The sequence below is a fragment of the Canis lupus genome, chromosome 15 (assembly GCF_011100685.1).
Source record: "Canis lupus familiaris isolate Mischka breed German Shepherd chromosome 15, alternate assembly UU_Cfam_GSD_1.0, whole genome shotgun sequence".
Lineage (NCBI taxonomy): Eukaryota > Metazoa > Chordata > Mammalia > Carnivora > Canidae > Canis > Canis lupus.
Window position 1 is genome coordinate 51,624,350 of NC_049236.1, and position 22,412 is coordinate 51,646,761.

The following is a 22,412-nucleotide window of genomic DNA, read 5'->3' on the forward strand; positions in this document are numbered from 1 at the left end:
TGAAGCCCTACGTGCCCCAGGAAGAGGCTTCCCCACCTGTCGCGGCCTGGACCGCGGCCACCGAGGCTGCCGGGCGCACCACGGCCGCGCCTCGCTGAGGTCAGCCTCTCGGGCCCGGGGACAGCTCTTTTTATTCTAAATTACAGACTTTGCAGCCACCGGATATCCTCGCTGCCTAACTGGCAGGAGCCATGTGGCTGCGCCGGCGTTTCCTGACAACCACGGCGTTATTTCCACTAATATCCTGCCTGAGGCCTCCGGCCGGGCGCCGCCGCCCTCGCTCGTGGGTAATAACCCGACTGCGCCCGCGCTGCCCCAACAGAGAGGGGGGCACCCCAAAGTCCCTCCAATCGCGCCTGGCGACGGCGGCCCGGGGGCCCCTCCCGACCGCCGCGGGCCGTGCCGGGGGCCGGCGACTCGGGGAGGGCGCCGCGGGGCGCTGGGGGCGGGCGGCGGCCGCGGGGTCCGCGCGCGGGAGGGGCGCCCCGGGCCGCCGCGTTCGCACGGTCCGCGCCCCCGCGCCCCCGCGCCCCCGCGCCCCCCGCGCCCCCCGCGCCCCGTCCCTCCCTATCGGCGGCGCACACGCGCGCACAGCCGGCGGCGCGCCCCGGGCTGGAGGCGCAGCAGCTGCGGCGGGGGCGGGGCCGGGGCGTGGCGAGGCGGGGGCGGGGCCGGGGCGTGGCGGAGGCGGGGGCGGGGGCGGGGCCGGGGCGGGGCGGCGCGGGGGCGGGCCCGGGGCGAGGCGGCCCCGGCGCCAGCGAGCGAGCGAGCGAGCCAGCCAGCGGCGAGCGCGGCGAGCACCCGAGAGGAGCGCGAGCACCAGCATGGCGGGGCTCCGACGCCCGCAGCCGGGCTGCTACTGCCGCACCGCCGCGGCGGTGAACCTCCTGCTGGGCGTCTTCCAGGTCCTCCTGCCCTGCTGTCGCCCGGGAGGGGCTCAGGGACAAGGTCAGCCGTGCGCCGCTGTGCTCGCGCTCGCTCCCCACCCCGCCCCCCCTTCTCTTTCTTTTAGGGAACTGCTGAAATCTATAAGAGGGCGAGGGGAGGAAGGGGAAAGGGCAGGGGGAGGAAGGAAGGCGGTTGCAATTCTCGGCCGATAACCTCTGCCGGCCGCCGCGTCCCCTCCCGCGCCCCCCGCCCCCGGCGGCCGGAGCCGGGCAGTGGCGGACTCGGGCACCGGCGCGGACCGCTAGCCGCACGCGCCCCGGAGCCTTTGTGCGCGGGCCCCGGGCGCCCCGGGCGCAGCCCCCGCTTTGTGTGGCGCGCGCGGGGGCCCCGCCGCGGCCCGGCTTGCTGCAGCTTTGTTCCCCAGCCCCGCCGCCGGGACCCTTCCCGCGGCCGCCCGCGCCAGATGCTCGGGATGCGGCGCGCCGGGTGGCTGCCCCGGCACCCCCGGGCCCGCGCCCCCTGCCCTCCGCCGGAGGGGCCCGACTCGCTCCCCGCCCATTGTGCGCGCGGCCCCGGGCGGCTGGTCGGGTGGCCGCGGCTTTGAGAAGGAAGGGGTGACTTGTCTGGGGGAGGCGGGTGCTCGGGGCACGGGAGGGAAACAGGAAGCGTCTCTTTTCCGTGCATTAAAACGCGGTGTGTTTTTTTTGGTGTCCGTGCAGCGATTGAGCCCCTGCCCAACGTGGTGGAGCTGTGGCAGGCGGAGGAGGGGGAACTGCTGCTGCCCACTCAGGTGAGGACGACCAGGTGACAGGGCGGCTGCGGGTGCGCGAGGGCGGAGGGGCCGGGAGGCCGCGGCCCCCCGGCGGCACCGGCGCTCGGGCCACTTTGCAAGGCAAATAAACGGTCGGGCCGAGCCTGAACACCTGGCAACGGTGGCCTGCCCAGCCTCCTCCCGCGCCATGTGACAGGGCGTGAGTCACGCCCGCCCCAAGTTCAGGAGCTGGGAGCCGAGGCCACCTCAGCAGGGCCGCGGCCCGCGGCCGCCTGGAGGAGGGGAAGGGCGGGCCCCTGGGCGGCCGCGGTCCCCGGAGCGCCGCGAGCCCCAGGAGCCCCGGGAGCCCCGGGAGCCCCGGGAGCCAGGAGCCGCGCCGCGAGCCCCAGGACAACAGGAATGCTGCTCTCAGACGTGTTAGCGACTGGCACTTGCCACTAGCCTTAAGCAGCTTCTGCAGGGAAGATGTGACTTTAAAAAGATTGTCGTCTTGGCTCTTTTCCAAGTGCCTTTAATTCGTGTAGGATACACCCTCTCTAGCAACTTGAATTTCAGGTTTCGGGGGCTCTCCCCCCTATGATACAGTGATTGCATGTGGAAAAATAATTACTAGCATTTCATTGAGAATCTGTGGCATCCTACCGGGTTCAGGGCTGCAAGTAGATACAGCCCCGCAAAGCGTCGTGTTAGGGTTTAACTTCTAACGTTTGTCTGCAGATGTATGCATTTAAGCATGATACGGTTGACTGCTTTTCAGCAGCAACAGTAGTGACCCCAAATACTTTTTTTTTTGGCGGGGGGGGGAGGGAGGAGTTGAATTATAAGGGAATAGTTAGCTTGTGTGTGGTAATTTTTAAGATGTTCATTACTTCCCACATTGGTGGCAGCACTTAATTCTATGTTGTCTCTTGTGGCTGTTTGGAAAAACAGGATGTCTAGCTATAAGTTCACGGCTCTGCAGTTTTACAGTTGAGTTTCTCCAATCTGTGTGAAGCATTAGAGTGCTGGTTTTGAGACATTCAGAATATTCACTTTAACCAGGACTAATGAATAACAGCTTCAAGGCAGAGAGGTGACTTCTAGAGGAAAATTTTTTGTGGACCTTTCCTGAAGGCCAGCGAGCTGAAAGAGACCGGCCCTTTGAGAAAAAGCCTCATTGGGATGGAGAGCAAATAGTCTGCCCTTCTCTTAAAAGTTTATTCCCAAATGGGTTTCTTTCCCCTCCTCTGATCATAAATAACAGATGCGTATTGTTGAAGATTTGGAAAATACGGAAAGATAAAAAGAACCAAATAGAAATCATTCATGATTCTACCGGGAGACCCACATTTAAAATTTGACGTTTTTCCTTTTTTAAAATACAGTTATATTTGTGTCTTAATCATGATTGTTCAAAAGCAGCATTCGTGAGGTTCTGGGCTGGAGACTTCTGTGTTGCGGGGGCCTGTCCTGGGTGGAATTCTGTGTCCTGTGGGCTACAAGATGCCCAGCAGTTACAGCCTCGCTGTCCCTACTCAGTAGTTGCTGGTGGCACTTTCTCCTCCCTCTTGCCCCCAGGTCTGACAGCTAAAAATGTCCCCAGACGTTGCCAAATGTCCCTGGGGAGCAAAAGTGCCCGGGTTGAAAAGCACTGGTGTATATCTATACGTATTTGCATTTTTACTCATTTGTAGCCTGTACTCCTTACTGGCTAGTGTTGAAAGTCAACCCAGACAGAAAGGAAAGTAAATTGTAGACTCTCATTTGTTGCAGCATTAGTTGAAGATTTAGTCACTGTGCTCAGAGATGGAAACGTCAAGGCCTGTGATATGATCAATGATTATGTTTATAGCCTTAAAATTTATTTTATAAAATTCTTAATCTGTGGCTTTGTTTTGTTTATATGTGTAATATAGTTTGTTTTGGTGAAAAAAAATGCACACAATTTAGAAGCTGTCTTTCTGGAGTACTCACTAGAGAAGCCTTTGTAACTAAGCTATTTTAATGAAAGCTATAATGAAAGTGAAACTGATATTCAAAATAATTTTCTAAATACTTCATCTCTATCTATAGACACATCTTTTAGAGACTATTTACCCTGCTTGTACTGGGGTGGGGGTGGGGATATATGTGGATCTATCTGTATCTGTCAGTGTAAACTGCAGATATATATGCATATGTATTTATCTAAACTGCCTATACACTCACACACATATGTATATAAACTGCAGAAAGTTCTGAAGAAAGTTATTTTTAGAGAATTCTCTTCAAAGTATTTGGACTTTTTTTTCCCACAAAAAGCTCCCTTGTGTGTCATGGAGTCAGCTGAAAAAGAGAGTACTTATAGGTGTTTTTTAAATTTGAGGGTTTCTGCTTAATTAATTTGTAGGTTGGGTTCCTTTCACTCAGAAAGATCCCAAGGCAGCTGCAGAAGCTAAGATTTGTTAGTGATGGGAGAAATGGGAGTACCAGAAGGTGTGGCATCAAAAAATTGAATTTTTAAAAAAGGTTTATTTATTTATTTATTTTTCATTCATTCATTCATTCATTCATTCATTCATTCATGAGAGACACAGAGAAAGGGGAGGAGACACAGGCAGAGGGACAATCAGGGTTCCTGAGGGGAGCCCGATGTGAGGACTTCATCAGGGACTCCAGGATCACACCCTAAGTCAAAGGCAGACGCTTAACCACTTAGCCACCCAGATGCCCCCCCAAATTGAATATTAACATTTGTCACCACTCATTATTTATACAGTTGATATTTTTGGAAATGTTTTCTGGTGATTGGGTCTTTTTTTTTCTTTTTAAGTGAGCAAGGACTAGAAAAATGCATCTTTGGTGCATTTTTGGTGCAAAACCAAATAATTGAATTGTTATAATCTTCCAGACCTGCTGGATAGGTTTCCAGGATTTGACTCCCGGTTTCGTCCCTTTTCTCAGTTTCTTCATCTGCACGATGGGGGTGAGAATGGCCCTGATCTCAGAGGATTTTGTGAGGATTAAAACTGTCTTGAACTCAGTGAGCACTTCATGTCTGTTACCTATTATTTTGGTATACTTCTCAGCTGATTCCTAGATTTGGTCACTGGAGGTCATGGGAGTTTTCCTGCGTTGAAGAGGTTGAACCAGTGCAGAGAACTCAGTACTATTACTTGCTCTACAGTTGTGTAGATAGGTTATATTATTCACATCTTTTTGTTATGTGCTGTTTTTACATGGTAAGATTTTTGGTGTTCGAACATAAACTATGGTGATAATGAGAAGGAAGGGAAAAAAAACATGATTCTATTCTTAGATTTACAGAACTTTTCCTCTCTTCTGGCCTTACTTCACCTATACTTCAACACATTGAATCCAAAGTGGTGATGGTTAGGAACCAAACACACGATTTTCATTAGCTTATTATCAGGAAGTAATCCCATGTGTGCAAGATACTGCATTGCATACCTTCTTACTTTGCCTTCAAATAACCCTTCTGTGCTGGCCTGTGATGCCCTTGACCTGCCCTAGCTCTCAGGGCCTCCCGCAGTCTGACCCTGTGTATTGCTCTAGGCATTCCTCTGGGACGCAGGCCCCAGCATGACCCTTGGCAGAGCAGCTCCCCTGTGTATCTGTTGAATGAAAGAACAAATGTGATTGTCCTGCTGTTCCCATAGAGCCATCCTCCCAGACTTCTAACTCCATAGTGGCACTATTGTCATTTCTCGCTTTCTGAGGTTCTTGAGCTTCTGGATTTTTTTTTTTTTTTCTTGGCCTTGATGTTCCTCCTTGCCCTAACTGGATTCCCTGTAAGAGTTTGGGCTTTTCTAAGCTTGGTGGTCTTATTGCAGCCACACTGTTCTGCATACAGTAGGCATTGAGTAGTTAGCCAGGAGCTCTTCCTGGGGGGAGGAGAGGCAGTTATCAGTGTCTTGTCCTGTTTCTGAGGTTAGTTTCAAAGATGGTAGGCTAAATGCCTTAAGTGTTGATTTTGGTGGTTGTTTGTTTTTTTGGTATCCCTTCTGGCAGGAGGAAGGGCAATCTAGAATTGTTCTTTTAATCCATTCAGACTCTGCAGAGATAGAAGCCTCACTCCTAACAGCCCTGGTTAGATTTGGGACACTGACATTGGTGCTGAGTAGGAGCAGGAGTTACCTGATACAGAATCATGTTGGTCTGGTTTGGGGTGGCTGGGCTTAGTGCTTTTCTGGCCTTGTCTATTCATCCCCCACGCCCAGCAAAGCCCCGGGATACAGCGATAAAGAAGGACGTCTCTGCCTTTAAAAATCTCATGTCTTACCCCCTTAAGTCTGTTATAGGTAACGGAAACTGGTAGAAAGTGAAACAGGAAATAGTACGCTGAATATCTAAATTCTTTATTATCTCAGGTACTGTGTTATGTAATAGCATCTTGCTCTAGTCAGTGAATCATTGACTGGTATTTGGAAATCTTTTTGTTATAGAGATTTATTTTGGGTTTAATCTACTTCCACTATCAACATAAAAAAATACCTAACATGAATTGAATATTACTGGCATTGTTTAAGTACTTTATGAGTTTTTAATACTCATGTTAATACACTAAAAACCATGAAGTGTTCTGACCTGACATTACGGATGAGGAAATGGAGTCACAGAGTCATTAAATAATTTGCCCAAGGCTGAAGGAAAGTGGCAGTGGTGTGATTCGTACCTGGGAGGTGTTGAGCTTCAAAGCTTCTGCTCCTGGCCACTATGGCACTGTATGAGTTTTAGCAGTCTGACTGGGAAAGTATTGTGGTGGTGGATTTCCTGTGTTTCAGGGAGATCCCTTCATATTCTGTTTTGAGTTAGAAAAATTAGCTTAATGAAGTTTTAACAGATGGTCAGATCCACTAGTATTTCTGAAATTTTTGCTTAATATTTTTTTTTATTGAGGTATAATTGACATTGACATAGAACATTACATTCCTTTCAGGTGCACCACATAACAGTAAGTCTAGTTACCATCTGTCACCATACATATTGCATAAATTTTTTTTTTGTCTTGCGATAAGAACTTTTAAGATTTACTCTCAGTAACTTTCAAATTTGCAATACAGTGTTATTCGCTGGTCATCATGCTAAATATTACATCCCCAGGATATAATATTTTAACTGGAATTTGTACCTTTTGACCAACTTTACCCGTTGTGCTTCTCCACCGCCTGCCACCCCTGGTTCCCCAGCAATCACCAGTCTGTTCGCTGTATCTGTGAACTTGGTATTTGTTTTTTGTTCTTGTTTTGTTTTGTTTTTTCTTGTTTTGTTTTTTAAAGGTTTTATTTATTTATTGAGAGGAAGCGCGAGCAGGGGGAGGGGCAGAGGGAGAGAGAGAGCATCTCAAGCAGACTCTCTGGTGTTAGCTTGATCCCATGACCCTGAGATCATGACCTGAGCTGAAACCAAGAGTTGGAAGCTCAACTGACTGAGCCACCCAGGTGCCCCTGTTTTTGTTTTTTAAATTCTGTATTTGAGAGCTATCATCTATCGTAGGTATTTGTCTTTCTCTGTTTGACTTATTTCACTTAGCACAGTGCCCTAAGGGTCTACCCATATTGTTGTTGAAATGAGATTTCATTTTTTTATGGCTGAACAGTATTTCATTATATATATGCACACATATGTATATATACAGGTACCCATGTATATGCACATACATACATACATCACATCGTTATCCATTTATGTCATTAATTTAGGTTGTTTACATATCCTGCCTATTGTAAATAATGTTACTATGAACGTGAGGGTGTAGATTTTTTTTTGAATTAGTGTTTTTGTTTCCTTCAGATAAATACCCAGAAGTGGACTTGTTAGATCGGTTTATAATGTTTTGAGGAACCTCCATACTGTTCTCCACAGTGGCCACACTAGTTTGCTTTCCCATCAACAGTGCACAAGGGTTCCCTTTTCTCTACATCCTTGCCAACACTTATCTCTTATCTTTTTGATACTAGCCATTCTAACAGGTGTGAGGTATATATCCACGAGTATTTAAGAAACAGCGAGACTGCACTTAGCTCTATGGATACTTATTGAGTATGTACTGTGGCCCAGCACTGGTCTAGGTGCTTTGGATGTTGAACAAAAAAACACTGCCCTAGTGGAGCTTGCAGTCTAATAGTGGCATATAGATGGTAAAAAGAAGTAGAATAAATGGTAAATTCTTTAATCTGTTGTTAGAAAGGCATCCATGCTGTAGGGTGACAAACCGGGGGAAGATTAAGGTGATGGGAGCTGGAGTTTTAATTTAACAAGGCAAAGTTGGTCCCTTTGAGAAGGCCTGTATTTGACATTTGAGCCAACCCTCGAAAGCAGTGAGAGATTTAGAATAGCTAGTGCAAGGGCCCTGAGGCACTGCCAAGGGCGAGTGGGGTAGGGAGATTACAGGATTTGGTTCCCTCCTTTTGAGAGCCTGGTGGTGTTGGGGAGATAAGGCTGGTAATACCCTGAGATAACACTCAAGTGCTGAAATGTAGCAACTGAGAGGAGAGAGGAGGAACCGTGTATATTGGAGGAGTTTGTTAAGGCTTAGGAGTAGGAGGGCTGCTTAGAGACCTGCATTAGCAAAAGTGTGAATGGGGCCTCCTCTAGATCCTTACATGAGTGACAGTGTTTTTAAGTTGATGCTTTGAACCGGAGCCCGGAGCTCCTGATGAAGTGTGGCTGTAGAGATAGGGATGTGTATGTCAAGGTCAGTTGACAGTTGCCCGGTTCCAGGTTAAGGAGCTTAGAGTACATCTGACTAGCAGTTAGTGAGTGGTAGTAGGCTCTTGAGTAGAGATTAACATGGTGACATTGGATGCTCGGTCCATACCAAGTGGGTCGTTAAGTCGTGGCTGATGTTGAAGAAAATTGGTCTTGCAGTGACACAAGGGATGGATTGGAGGCAGTGGTCTTCAGCAAAGTGAAAAGCCCTGTCTGTGATGGTAATGGAAGCCTGGAGTATGGTATACTGATGGCATACTGATGGTATGGGCATGGGCTGCTTTGCTGGTGGACGGGGTGGAGAAGAAAGGACAGGTCTGTACCATGGTTCAGACAAGTGAGTAAGTCTTTATGGCTAGAGGTGAAGAAAGAGCAGTATAAGATGACCCTAAGGTTTGCCCAAGGGTCAAGGAGGGTGATGGTATCCTTGACAGAAGGAGGCTGGTTAGAACAGAAACCACTTGGGACGCCTGGTGGCTCAGAGGTTGAGCATCTGCCTTTGGCTTAGGTCATGATCCTGCGGTCCGAGGATCGAGTCCCGCGTTGGGCTTCCAACAGGGAGCCTACTTTTCCCCTCTGCCTGTGTCTCTCTTTCTCTCTCTGTCTCTCATGAATAAATAAATAAAAATCTTTTTTTTTTTTTGGTAATAAATACAAATCTTAAAAAAAAAAAAAAAAGAACAGAAACCACTTGGCAGGGGCCCCATGTGTTGATAAGTCAGTGTTGGTCATAACTATTTTGGGAGAGAAAAAGTGCATATGTGCTGGAGGCATTTGCCAGTAGGTTTGGAGTTGCAGATGAATTCATCCTACAGGTATTGTGGAGTACCTGCCACATGCTGGCCACATACCAAAGCGGCAGGAGTCTTGCTCTCAGGAAAGATAGGCATTCCCTGAGTATCTACCCGTGTGATCGAGTGAGGAGTTGGGGTTGGCAGTAGGGATTTGGGCCTCACGGTGATGAGCGTGGGTCAGCATTCTGGGGGAATTGGTGTAGGGAGTCAGGGCCCAGGACTGGCAGTGACGAGGAGGAAGAGGGGGCAGAGAGGCATTAAGTGCCAACAGCCAAAGGTTAGGGAGAAGCTGGAGGACCAGGAAGGCTCGGTATTCCTGACCCCCCAACAGTGGAGAACTTTGGGGAAGAATGGTCAAGATTGTGTCCGTCAGTTTACATGTAGGATTTATTTGGATCTGGCCTTTTGTTTCTATTTCAAGTTCCTTTTCTTTTTACCTTCCTGGTACATGACATGTCAGATTTTGGTCTGGTTATCTGGGGGAGGATTTTGGAAGTGCTTTTGACGGTGATGTTTATGCCATTTATACAATCGATCAGCCTTTCTATGTTGATGTCAAAATGTATCAGGTATCCATGTAGGGGATTCTGAGCTAACCAAAGGCTCTTGGAGAGACAAGATGTCATCCTAATTTGGAAATTATGTTTAGGTCAAAATTTTAAGCAGGGAGAATCTGACACTATCTAAGGGATCACTTGGCAACTTACGGCTTTTAGGAGTGTCATTCTATTTTTTTTTTAATATTTTATTTATTTATTCATGAGAGACACAGAGAGAAAGAGAGAGAGAGAGAGAGGCAGAGACACCGGCAGAGGGGGAGGCAGGCTCCATGCAGGGAGCCTGACGTGGGACTCGATCCTGGAACTTCAGGATCAAGCCCTGGGCCGAAGGCAGGCACCAAACCGCTGAGCCACCCAGGAATCCCTAGGAGTGTCATTCTTTCAATAAATTCATTGAATGCCTGCTGTGTATCAGGCGCTATTTTTATTTTAAAGATTTTACTTATTTATTGAGAGAGAGCGCGTGTGAGAGCGAGCACAAAAGTGGGAGTGGAGCAGAGGGAAAGAGGGAATCCCAAGCCAACTCCAGGCTGAGGGTGGAGCCCAACGTGGGGCTCTATCTCAGGACCTCCTCTGTCTCAGGAGATCATGACCTGAGCTGAAGAGCCAGATACTTAACTGACTGAGCTGCCAGGTGCCCCCAGGCAGTATTTCTAGACGTTCTTTACAAGTTCATCATCCATGTGAAATTTAAGAATTGCTTCTTTTCAGATTTCTGTGTTCTTCTTAAACAACTGTTAAACCATGTGTTTTGTTTTGGTTTTTAATCAATAGGGTGATTCTGAAGAGAATATGGAGGAGCATTCTCAAGAACAGAGGTAAGAAAAACCACAGGAGCAAATACCTGCATGCTGAACATTGCTGCCCACTTTGGATGCTATCTGAAGTCTTGGTATATGTACGTTTATGTTTATGTGTTTAATATATCTGTGATATACCTTGATCTTTGGCGCTTGGGATATCTGAACTCTAATAATTAATATGTCTTTGTTTTAAAATAAAGTTGTGCAGAAAGCTGTTAGAAATACCTCCTGCCACCCATTTTCTTTTTCTTTTTTAAAATTTTTATTTTATTTTATTTATTTATTCATGAGAGACAGAGAGAGAGAGAGAGGCAGAGACACAGGCAGAGGGAGAAGCAGGCTCCGTGCAGGGAGCCTGATGTGGGACTCGATCCTGGGTCTCCAGAGTCACGCCCTGGACCGAGGACGGCGCTAAACCACTGAGCCACCCGGGTTGCCCTCGCCACCCATTTTCAACTTTGCATTTTCCATAGCACACCTGTGCTATCCTGCTTGTTCAGAAATGCCTGTTGAACATGAGGCACAGTGCTGGGTGCTGGGCATGAAATATTGAATAAACCCTGTGCTGCACGTAGTAGTGGAGCCAGACCTTACTGTAAACAAAACAAAATGGTTGTGATTGTAGTAACTGTCAACAGTTGGATTGCCGTGGTACAGAATAACGAGGAAGATAGGGTGGTCAGGTGAGGCCCCTCTTAGGAGGTGACATTTGAGCTGAAGTCTGGAGGATGCAAAGGAATAGCCAGGTAGCAAACAGGGAGAGTGCTCTGGGCAGTGGGAGTGGTGGCAGATGCAAAGGCGCAGAGTTAGGAAGCACTAACAGTATTCCAAGAACTTGGAGAAGGCTCGTGTGGTTTGTGGGATAGTGAGGTAAGATAGGACCTTAGAAAACACAGTAAGGAGGTTGGATTTTATATTTTTAACGGTGTAAGATTTGTTAGAGGATCTAAAGTAGGGGCTAGGAAATCGAAAGGTGTCAACTACATTTTTAAGAGAATGGTCGCGGAGCAGTCTCATGGTCACTTTTCAAACTGGGATGTCTGGTCCCTTGAAGGTACATGGAGACTCTAAATGGTACCTGGACATACGAAACTTTCAGGGAATCAGCTTTTAGATCCCGCCATCCAGATAGTCTTCTGAAATTGAGCTGAGGTTGCAAGTTACCCTTTTCCACCTCTTCTTTTTGTAATCTCTCTTCCCCACTTTATAAAAGAAAGGCATACTTCTTACCTCGTCCACATCTTACTATGTGCTCAATGTTGGGCAAACAGAGGTGTGATTTAAAATACCGGCATTGGTCAGGAGAAGTGATAAACTCTGATTGGGTAACAAATTCTTTTGTAACTCTGGAGGTTTCTGAATCTATTGACAAAATTGAAGGGCACAATCAAATTGGCATTTGGTCATTGAAAGTTATTTTTAGGGGATCTCTGGGTGGCTCAGCAGTTTAGCGCCTGCCTTCAGGCCAGGACATGATCCTGGAGTTCCGGGATCGAGTCCCACGTCAAGTTCCCTGCATTGAGCCTGCTTCTCCCTCTGCCTGTGTCTGTCTCTCTCTGTCTCTCATGAGTAAATAAATAAAATCTTTAAAAAAAACGTTACTTTTAATGATCATTGCTTTTTGGATAAACAGTGAAGGAGTTTAGAGAATATAGGGACAGTATTGTAACAGTGCTCTTTCTATTCACGTTTTAGTTTATGTGAACAAGCTTTTTCAGTGCTTACACTTTTTAAAAAAGTGGACAAGAAAAATAATAGTCACATGAATCAATGACGAGGGGGTAAGACACTTCATCCATTTCACTAAAGAATGCATTTTCAGTAAATTTGTCTCTTTATGTTTAATCGCCTATCAAAATTTATGAAATTTCTTGATCAGTTGTATACTAAAGAAAATAATAATGACAGCTCAGTTCAGAAGAAAAAAATACTTAACACTTAAACACTGTGGTCATAGGAAATTAAAAAAAAAATCTAATGTTTCAGTTGAAACTCATAGTTTTGTTGCAAAAGACTTTGAACATTGTGATGTATGTATTAGATTTAAATACTTGGAGGGAATATCCAGTAATACAAGAATGCCTATTGGTGTGTTTAAAGAAATGGATGATGGGGGCACCTGGGTGGCTCTGTTGGTGAAGCGTCTGCCTTCGGCGTTGGTTATGATCCTGGGGGTCCTGGGATCATGCCCTGCGTCAGGCCTCCCTGCTCAATGGGGAGTCTGCTTCTCCCCCTCCCTCTGCTGCTCCCCTTGCTTGTGCTGTCAAATAAATAAAATCTTTTTTTAAAAAAGGATGATGATAGGGCGCTTGGATGGCTCAGTTGGTACAGCATGTGACTCTCGATCTTGGGGTCATGGGTTTGAGCCCCATGTTGGGTATAGAGATTATAAAAAAAAATAATGGTGGATTTCATTGCAGTAGTATTTGAGTTCCATTGAATGTATTTTAAAAAATGATTATGAGTTGAGATGCCTGGGTGGCTCAGTGGTTGAGCGTCTGCCTTTGGCTTAGTGCATGATCCCAGGATCTGGGATCGAGTCCCACATTGGGCTCCCTGAATAAATGAATAAATAAATAAAATCATGAATAAATGATTGAGTTTTATTAAAAATGCCCTCATTTATAATATGCCAGAGATTACATTCTTTGAAGCCTTTTGAATTTATAGTACAAAATTTTACATGTGGGCTGAATGTATGAGGCAGAGTTCAGAGTTGGTTGCAGTCCTCTGAGTGTATGGGAGCAAGAAGAGGCAAGGATTGCCGGTAGTGGTTCAGGCGAGGCTGGTGGGAGTGGGGATGAAGGGACATGGGAAGTTCTGAGGTGAATTTTGGGGGTGGAACAGATTCATTACTTGTTGAATCAGTAGTAGAGCAAGAGGGACTAGACTGACTGACTGACTAGAATTTGGCTTGAGCATCTGGAGGGAGGACAGCTGAGATGGGAAAGGAATTAGGGGAGGGAAATCAGGAATTCTGGTTGGTTGTCTCATAGGAATGTCAGACTTGATATGACACGTCCCTGTGGCTGTGGCGCCTGAGCCCTGAGCTTGGAAGCCCTGGGCGGCCTCCAGGCGTGGGTGTGTCCAGCCTGTAGACAGCCTTGTTGCTCGCCTTAGCCTTTGTTCTTTCCTTTCTCGTCAGTCAGAACTAGTTTCTTTACCTCATTTTTGTGTCAGACTCTAAGGTATTAGTAGGTTTTATCCCTACTGGTCTTTTGACCTAGTGTTCGATTGTTGGTGAAGGTGGTGGGGGGTAGGAGAATGATTAGAACAGTGGCTTTGAAACTTGTTGCCAGTGACTCACAGTAAGGGATGCGTTTCACGTCATGCTTACCTACCTGCTCATAGGCACATGCGTATGGCCGTATGAATGTGTGCGTGCGTGCTTTATTGATAAAATAGCGTGTCCCTTTACTACCTGTGACATACTCTTTTCTATTTCATTTTTTTTTGTCATGGTTAAATGTACATAACATTTACCATTTAAACCATATTTAAATGTACAGTTCTGTGGGATTGAGTACATCCCCGTTGCTGTGCATCCAGTCACTGCCGTCCATCCACAGAGGTTTTCTAGTTCATCTTATTTCATTAAAAAAAAAAAAAAAAAAACTTGGTTGCCACTACTAGATTTTAAAATTTCTTAATCATGATTCACATTTTGATTGGCCCTGATTTATATATTTTAATCTTCTCAATATCAGATATTCCAGTGTTTTGTGTTATATTATCCCTAGTTGCTTTCCTTTTAACTTGACTTCCAAGCCTCCTCCTCTTTGTTTTTTCTGGCCTTTTTTTTCCCCCCTTGGGATTTGTTCCTTATGTATAAAGACTAGATGATGACATGGGTTGGATGGCACTATTAGAGAATTTTCCTTGTGTTCATTTTTTGAAAGTGTAGGTTCTGGAGCTCTTTTAAGAAGTCTCTCTGTAAGTGTAATGTCCTGTGATAGCTAAATGAATAACCTAGGTACTTAGTATTCATTTACCTTTACTGTACAGTTGGGAATTTTCTTAAAATGAAAATTTTAGTACCTCCAAAGCTCATACAATGTTACTACAGTTAAAATAGATCTTTTGTTTCAGAATATATTTGGGTTTACAGAAAAACTGTGAAGACGGTACAAAGAGTTCTCCTATACCCCTCATGCAGTTTACCCAACCGTTAACATCTTCCATTAAGGTGGCACATTGGTTATAACTAGGAAACCCAACATTATTGGTATGTTACCATGAACTAAACTCCCTGCTATTTGAACTTCATTTGTTTTTCTCTGATGTCATTTTTCTGTCCAGGATCCCATCCAGGATGCTACATTACTTGTAGTTGTCATGTCTCCTTAGGACCTCTTGGTTGTGACAGTTTGTCAGACTTTCCTTGTTTTTGAGATCTTGACAGTTTTGAGGAGTACTGCTCCGGTATTTTGTAAAATGTCTCTCTGTTTGGGGTTGCCTGATATTTTCCCTTCTGGTTAGACTGGGATGTTACGGGTTTTGTGGAGGAAGACCGCAGCTATAAATTGGTATTCTCATGACATATCAAGGATATCTGCTATCAACATGGCTTATCACTTTGATATTGACCTTGATCACTTGGCTCTCTTTCTTCACCTCTTTCCGTGCAACACTCTCTGGCGGCAAGTCATTAAATGGAATTAAGCTCCACCTACACAGATTATTTGGCATTCTTCTGTATGGGAGATTTTGTTTATCTTCCCTCATTATTTATTAATTCATTTACTTATATCAGTTCAGTCATATGGGTATTTTACTTTATATTTTGGATTATAATCTGATATTAGATTTGCCCTGCTAGTTTTATGTCCATTATCCTAAATCTTATTTTTGAAGTTATTACTACCTCTTTACACATTTTATAAGATTTTATTTATTTATGCATGAGAGACACAGCGAGAGAGGCAGAGACACAGGCAGAGGGAGAAGCAGGCTCCATGCAGGGAGCCAGACACGGGACTCAATCCCAGGTCTCCAGGATCACACCCTGGGCTGAAGGCAGCACAAAACCGCTGAGCCACCTGGGCTGCCCTCTTTACACATTTTAAAAACATTTTAGTGGTTTTCATTTTGATCACTACTGCACAACGCCAACTCTCAATGATAAATAGGACTTGAGGTCGGTTGACCCAGTGCTCAGGAATTCTACAACATGAATGTCTCATCTCAGAGCACCCATATAGAGGAACACCTTGGGCCGCAAGATAGATTTGACCATAAAACAGAGTTTCAGGAGTGTGGGTGGCACTGACCTCTAACCCTGGTAAGAATCTAGATCTGAAGACGCTCTGTGTCTCACTCTCCCGACTGCCCAGGGTGGGGCCCAAAGCAGACCACCATTAATCCTGGGGTGGAGGGTTCTGGAGTCGCCAGCCTATGATCTCAAACAGTTTGGGAAAGCTTTCAGGGAAATTGGCCTCACTGAAGATTTTGTTTGTATTAACTTGACTTAATCTTCTATGAATGCTATGTAATTGTATTTGGTTGAAAGCCAGGAAAGCAATATTTGAAAGACTTTCTCCCCTCTTGCCTCTGCGTCCCCATTTTTCTCTCGGGTGTTCTCAAATATCAGCAGTAATCTTTTCCTTTGCTGAGAGTGAGAGATTGCATTTGGGACTCAGCGATGAGAGCAAGTGAGAGCGGACTTCAGCTCTTGCTGGAATTGAATACTCTCAGGGAAGCTGGTCTGGCTCTCTGTACATAGCTCCCATAAGCCTTGTTGGCATACATTTGTTAGAATGTGAAAAGTGTGAGCATTGGCAAAGTGAATAGTACAGCATATCAGCTTTTAAAAATAGTTACATAAAAATCATAAATACCGACTGGTCAGGTACAGTGTCTATGGGAGTTGTCATTGTGTTGTCTTTTTTTTTTAATGTGCTTTTTTATATGATCAGTAACCGCAGCAAGCTGTGTTCTCCTGAAGCAATTTACATCAGTTAAAGGCAGATCCTAAGAGTCAGAACACGAAGAAAGTCTTGTTAACCTTTCAGCAACATACTGAAAGATAGAATTGCAGGGCAAAAATGACCTAATCGCTAGGGAAACTTCCTTTTGGCAGTGAAGGGGGTTTCAGAGCCCCCACAGGGAATGGAAGTGCTTTTCACTTTTCTTTGTTCTCCTTTAGAAGTTGAAAGCTGTGTTTTCAGTACAATCCTGAAGTTCATCATCGGTTGACAGGGTTTTAGCTTTCTAACCTGAGCGTGCCACTCTAGTAGGGTTCCATTGTGGGTGTTCTCTCCCTATCTGCCATTTCCCCAGGTGATCTCACCTGTTCTCCTGTGTCTTTCGCTGTATAGAAGGAACTTGACCTTAGATTGTACCTCTTAGCTGGGGGTCTCACCTGTGCAGTTGCCCACAGAGAGTTCCTTTTAGCTTTCAGATGCTATTAGCTCATTGAGCTCTTCGGCTCTGTTCCCTCTCAGCCTGCACCCAGCTGCCACACCATGCATTCATTTGTATAAACCAGAAACCAGGATCCCCCCCTCCCCAACCTTGATTCCTTTGTACTCCCACCCTAGTAGATGTCCAAGTGTGGCTGGATCTTCTTCAGATGGTCAGCTGCCTCCATTTTACAGCTACTCCAGCCTGTTAGGCACCTTCCTCCCTGAGGAATGTATCTCAGTTATACCTCCTTCCCCGTCATTCCTCCTACACACAACCCTGCCTTCATGATCAAGTGCAGACACCTGAGTGTGGCATAGAGGCCTTTTGTGATCTAGGCCCTGCTAACTTCTTCAGCCTTCCTGCCCCTGCTTCTCCCTTCCCTTCCCTTTCACATGGGCTTATGCTCTCTCTTTTCTCTGGCTGAGCCCCTCACCCAACCAACTCCATATGGCATCATGGCATTTCTAATACAGGGCATCTCCGTTTTAAAATTCACTGTCCTGAGTCTCATTTGACTAATTCCTTAGTGCCTAATCTAGTACCTAACACCTAGGTGAAGAACTGCTAGATGAAGGGATGCAAGCTCCTGATACAAATTTAAGTCTTTTAAGTTGATTACTTGTAATGATTCGCATGTTCTTCATATCCAAGCCCATGAGGCCCTATTTGCCCCTGAAATTAAAGCACTGGTATTAGTATTAGAGGTGTGGTTTTTAAATTAGGTCATTGCAGTTGGTGTGTTTTTAAAGAGAATGGGTTATTAGCTCTATCAGTGTGTGCCTCATGGTACCTTCTAGAGAGTCATGTGGGCCCCGGGAGGGTTGCAGAATGAATGCATTAAGTCATGGTCTTCATGGCCGTAACAGTGTAAATTTTCTTTGATTGTAATGGATTTCATAATTTAGATTGTTAGAATACAAGCTTTTTTTCAAGTGTTCTTGGTATAAAAATTGTCTTCAAGTCACAAAAACCTTTTTGGTTTTTTTTTTTTTTAGGTTGTGAAATTTTTAGCAGAGCTTTTGAGGCTTATTCATATAATTATTTAGCCCTCAATTGGAATTAATTAGAAAAATAGTGTAATAGGATCAGTATCCTAATTCTGATTTTCATTGAAATTATTACTTCCCCTAGATTTATCTTTTATAGACTCTGGAGTGATTAGGCTTATGCTTATTTATATCTTTTTATTGAAAAAGGCATTTGAACCAATTTTAATAATTGTATTTTGTATTTCCAAGTGTATACAAATAATTGTATTTCCAACTGTATTTTGAAGGGTTAATCTGGAATAAAAATAAGCAAAACATTTCATTACTATTCACATTCCCGAAACAATAAAGTAGAATTGAAGTCTGGGGATTGTGGATGTGGGTATGGCCCGTAAACATGGCATATCCAGGTTTGGAAAACTTGGTGTTCATTACCTTAGACTAGAGATTGCCTTTAGGAGAAGTGTCTTCATTCAGCATTTGAAGTGGGACTCTCAGCTGGCTTCATTCCACATGCTACCGGGTGGCTTGTCTGATTATTGCTACTGGTCACAAATATTTAACAGCCAAGTATCTCTGTGGAGTCTGTTCAGTCAGGTGTGCATCCTAAAGTAAGAGCTAGGCAGGTTCAACAGCCCAGGAAGACTTGCCTATGGAAATGACAACATGGCTATTAAAAAGTACATAAAAGATTTGTAAGGAGCTTGTATCAGACCAGAGTGAAGGTACCACTGTGAGCAAGAAAGAGGGACTTGGGTGTTTTGCCATTGGGAACCTAACTTCTATCTTCAAGAAGCTTATAGCTATATAGTTAGAGGTGAGTGGACACTATGGTTGTCTTAGGCGTCTTTTATACAGTGAGAATTGTGCTTTGGGTTGCCCTTTACTCGTCATGGTGGGTTGATGAGAAATAAAAGTACTTTTTAGATGGATCCCAATATGTTGGCAGCAGTATCGGTCAATTCTGTGAAGGCATTCTGGATATGATGTGACACCAAACTTCTTATTGCCTAGGAGGGTGACAGAGCTTGGGATTTCAAGGTTCAGAGGAGAAATATAATTTCCCAAGGCAGTATTCTCTGTCTAGGAACACAAGTATTAAAATAATAGGGTCTCCTGGGAGCTTGTTACTCTAGTTTTAAATGAATTGACATCAAATTATTTGATTGTTGTTGCAGTCTTCCACATGTGACATACGACTCTAGAGTAATAATGATTCCCACCCCCGCTCCAGTTAATGTGACAAAAGAATGTTGCCACTTCACGAATAATTAACTAAGGTAGTCTAGACAGTACTTCACAGATGTTGTGCTCAGTAAAGATGTTTTTGCATTGCCTTTGCAAACTCATTTATGAATGATACAGGGAAAGTCTTGTTTGTTTATTGTGGCCTTTCTCAGTGTTTTCCCCCAAGTAGTGGGGATGTAGTTTTAAAAAGTTTGCTATAGGGACGCCTGGGTGGCTCAGTGGTTTAGCTCCTGCTTTTGGCCCAGGGCGTGATCCTGGAGTCCTGGGATTGAGTCCTGCATCGGGTTCCCTGAATGGAGCCTGCTTCTCCCTCTGCCTGTGTCTCTGCCTCTCTCTCTCTCTCTCTCTCTCTGTCTCTGCCTCTCTCTCTCTCTCTCTCTCTCTCTCTCTGTGTCTGTCTCTGTCTCTCATGAATAAATAAATAAAATCTTAAAAAAAAATAAAACGTCTGCTATGAACATGAAAATTCTTTGAGATTAAATTTTTTAAATTTATTGAGAATTTTAAATTATTTTAAAATTACTCATTGATAGTTCCTTTTTTCTTCGTCCAAAAATCTTTTAGTAAAATGTAAATTTTGGGAAGATTACCATATTTACCTCATGGCATTATTTTCTCTACTACAAAAATACGTGTCCCAGTTTGAGGAACATGGTTGTACTGCCGTATATGCTTTTTCCCTGATGGCTAATTCCTGTTGTTTTTACCAGTTTTTTCAGATATTTCAATCAGAAGACATGGCTCTGGATGGCATGTGACTCTTGGGCTAAAACTAAACATTATCTATTAATAAACTATTGAGACTATACCAGACTAAAAAGCATCTGCACAGTAAAGGAAACTGTGACCAAAATAAAAAGGCAACCTATGGGGACGCCTGGGTGGCTCAGTGGTTGAGCGTCTGCCTTTGGTTCAGGTCATGATCCTGGGTTCCTGGGATCGAGTCCCCATCAGGCTCCTTTGTGAGAAGCCTGCTTCTCCCTCTGCCTGTGTCTCTGTCTCTGTCTCTCTCGTGAATAACTAAATAAAATCTTAAAAAAAAAAAAAAAGGCAACCTATGGAATGGGAGGAGGTATTTGCAAATGACCTATCTGATAAAGTGTTAGTATCTAAAATATATAAAGAACTTCTACAACTCATCACCCCAGAAATGAATAATCCAATCAAAAAATGGGCAGCAGACATCATGAATAGATATTTCTCCAAAGAAGATATACAGATGGCCAACAAGGCACTTGAAAAATGCTCTATATCACTTATCGTCAGGGAAATGCAAATCAAAACCACAGTAAGATTCCACCTCACACTTTTCAGAATGGCTAAAATCAAACCCACAAGAAACAACAAGTGTTGGTGAGGATATGGAGAAAACGGAACCCTTGTGCACTGTTGATGGAATGCAAACTGGCGCAGTTACTGTGGAGAAGACTATGAAGGTTCCTCAAAAAATTAAAATTAGAAATACCATATGATCCAGTAATTCCAATGCTGGATATTTACCCAAGAAAATGAAAACACTAACTTGAAAAGATACATGCACCCCTATGTTTGTTGCAGTGTTATTTACAATAGCCAGAATATGGAAGCAACCCAAATGTTCCATTGATAGATGAATGAATAAAGAAGAGATAATATGTGCGCATGTGCGTGTGCACACACACACAGGAATATTATTCAGCCAGCCATAGAAAGGAATGAAATTTTCCCATATGTGACAACATGGAAGGACTTAGAAAGTATTATGCTAAGTGAAATAATTCAAACAGAGAAAGATGAATACCATATGATTTCTCTTATATGTGGAATCTAAAACACAAAACAAATGAACAAATGAGAAAACCAGACTCTTAATTACAGAGAACAAACTGGTGGTTGCCAGAGGGAAGGTGGGGGGGGGGGATGAGTGAAATAGATGAAGGGGATTTAAGAGGTACAAACTTCCAGTTATAAAATAAATAAGTCATGCAGATGAAAAGTATAGCACAGGGAATATAGTCAATAATATTGTAATAATATTTTGTATGTTGACAGATGGGACTGTACTTATTGTGGTGAGCACTGAGTAACATACAGAATTGTGGAATCACTGTTGTACACCTGAAACTAATATAGCATCTATCAACTGTACTTCTGTAATTCTTTTAACTTCAAAAAAAACTTCACCCTCCAAAAACTAAACTTCTTCTATGGGAAAGATGATTTTCCACCTGTGAAATGTCCAAAGAAACCCACAACTGAAGGTAGTTCCCCGAGAATAGCTTCAGTAAAAGCAAAGACATTGTGCCTCTCACAATGACCATTGTGCAAATGCACATAGTAAATAATTCATGTTGATGTTATGCCTTGTACATCATTGACTTTCAGGGTTGTCCTACCTTATGGATGTCGGCTCCTTTCACTGCCACTAAATTATTGATAATAAAGTCCAGTTTGAATCACAATCCAGTGGCCCAGTTAATAGTTATAGCAGATGTATGTAATATGAAGCTTTGGTGAAGTAATTCCTCTGGGATTATGATTGATCTACCTCTTAAAATCAGGCCTTGCTAATCCAGTTAATCCATTAAAAATTGGATTTAAGTAATTGCCCTTGTATTATACTTTTTTTTTTAAAGATTTATTTATTTATTTATGATAGGACACACAGAGAGAGGCAGAGACACAGGCAGAGGGAGAAGCAGGCTCCATGCCAGGGAGCCCGATGTGGGACTCGATCTTAGGACTCCAGGATCGCGCCCCGGGCCAAAGGCAGGCGCCAAACCGCTGAGCCACCCAGGGATCCCCTGTATTATACTTTATAGTTTACAAAGTACTTTTACATGCATTGTCCCTTAGGTAACCAGGGATTCCCATTTAATAGATGAGGAGACAGGTTTTAAAAAGTAAAACAGTTTAAGATTACAGAGTATGAAGTGGCTGTACAGGCACATAATCTGAAGTGTCCTCTTTCTAGATACACTTGTTTATCTTGCATCTAAAACAGGGGCACCTGGTGGCTCAGTCGGTTAAGCATCTGCCTTTGGCTCAGATCACGATCTCAGGGTTCTGGAATCGAGCCACACTTAGGGCCCCTGCTCGGCGGAGAGCCTGTTTCTCCCTCTCCCTTTGTTCCTCCGGTGCCATTCCCCCCCCCCCCCCCCCCCCCCCCCCCGCCCCCGCTTCTGTGCTGTCTCTCAAATAAATAATAAAATCTTTTAAAAAATAAAGTGATATAGGTTGGGACACAATTTTCCCAATTAGTCTGCCCTCTATAGAAGGAGACC

General features: G+C 44.5%; 1 protein-coding gene across 3 annotated transcripts in view; it reads left to right on the forward strand.

Annotated features, from left to right (window-relative positions):
- The first annotated feature begins 762 nt into the window (after positions 1-762).
- Positions 763-22,412, forward strand: part of TMEM131L (transmembrane 131 like) — a 161,226-nt gene continuing 139,576 nt past the window's right edge. For 2 of the 3 annotated variants that reach the window (XM_038559066.1, XM_038559067.1), the window contains exons 1-3: positions 763-948; positions 1,608-1,678; positions 10,479-10,522. In XM_038559066.1, coding sequence (XP_038414994.1) covers positions 825-948; positions 1,608-1,678; positions 10,479-10,522 — 239 coding nt within the window. In that variant the 5' untranslated portion in view covers positions 763-824. The other variant, XM_038559068.1, reaches the window with a different exon arrangement.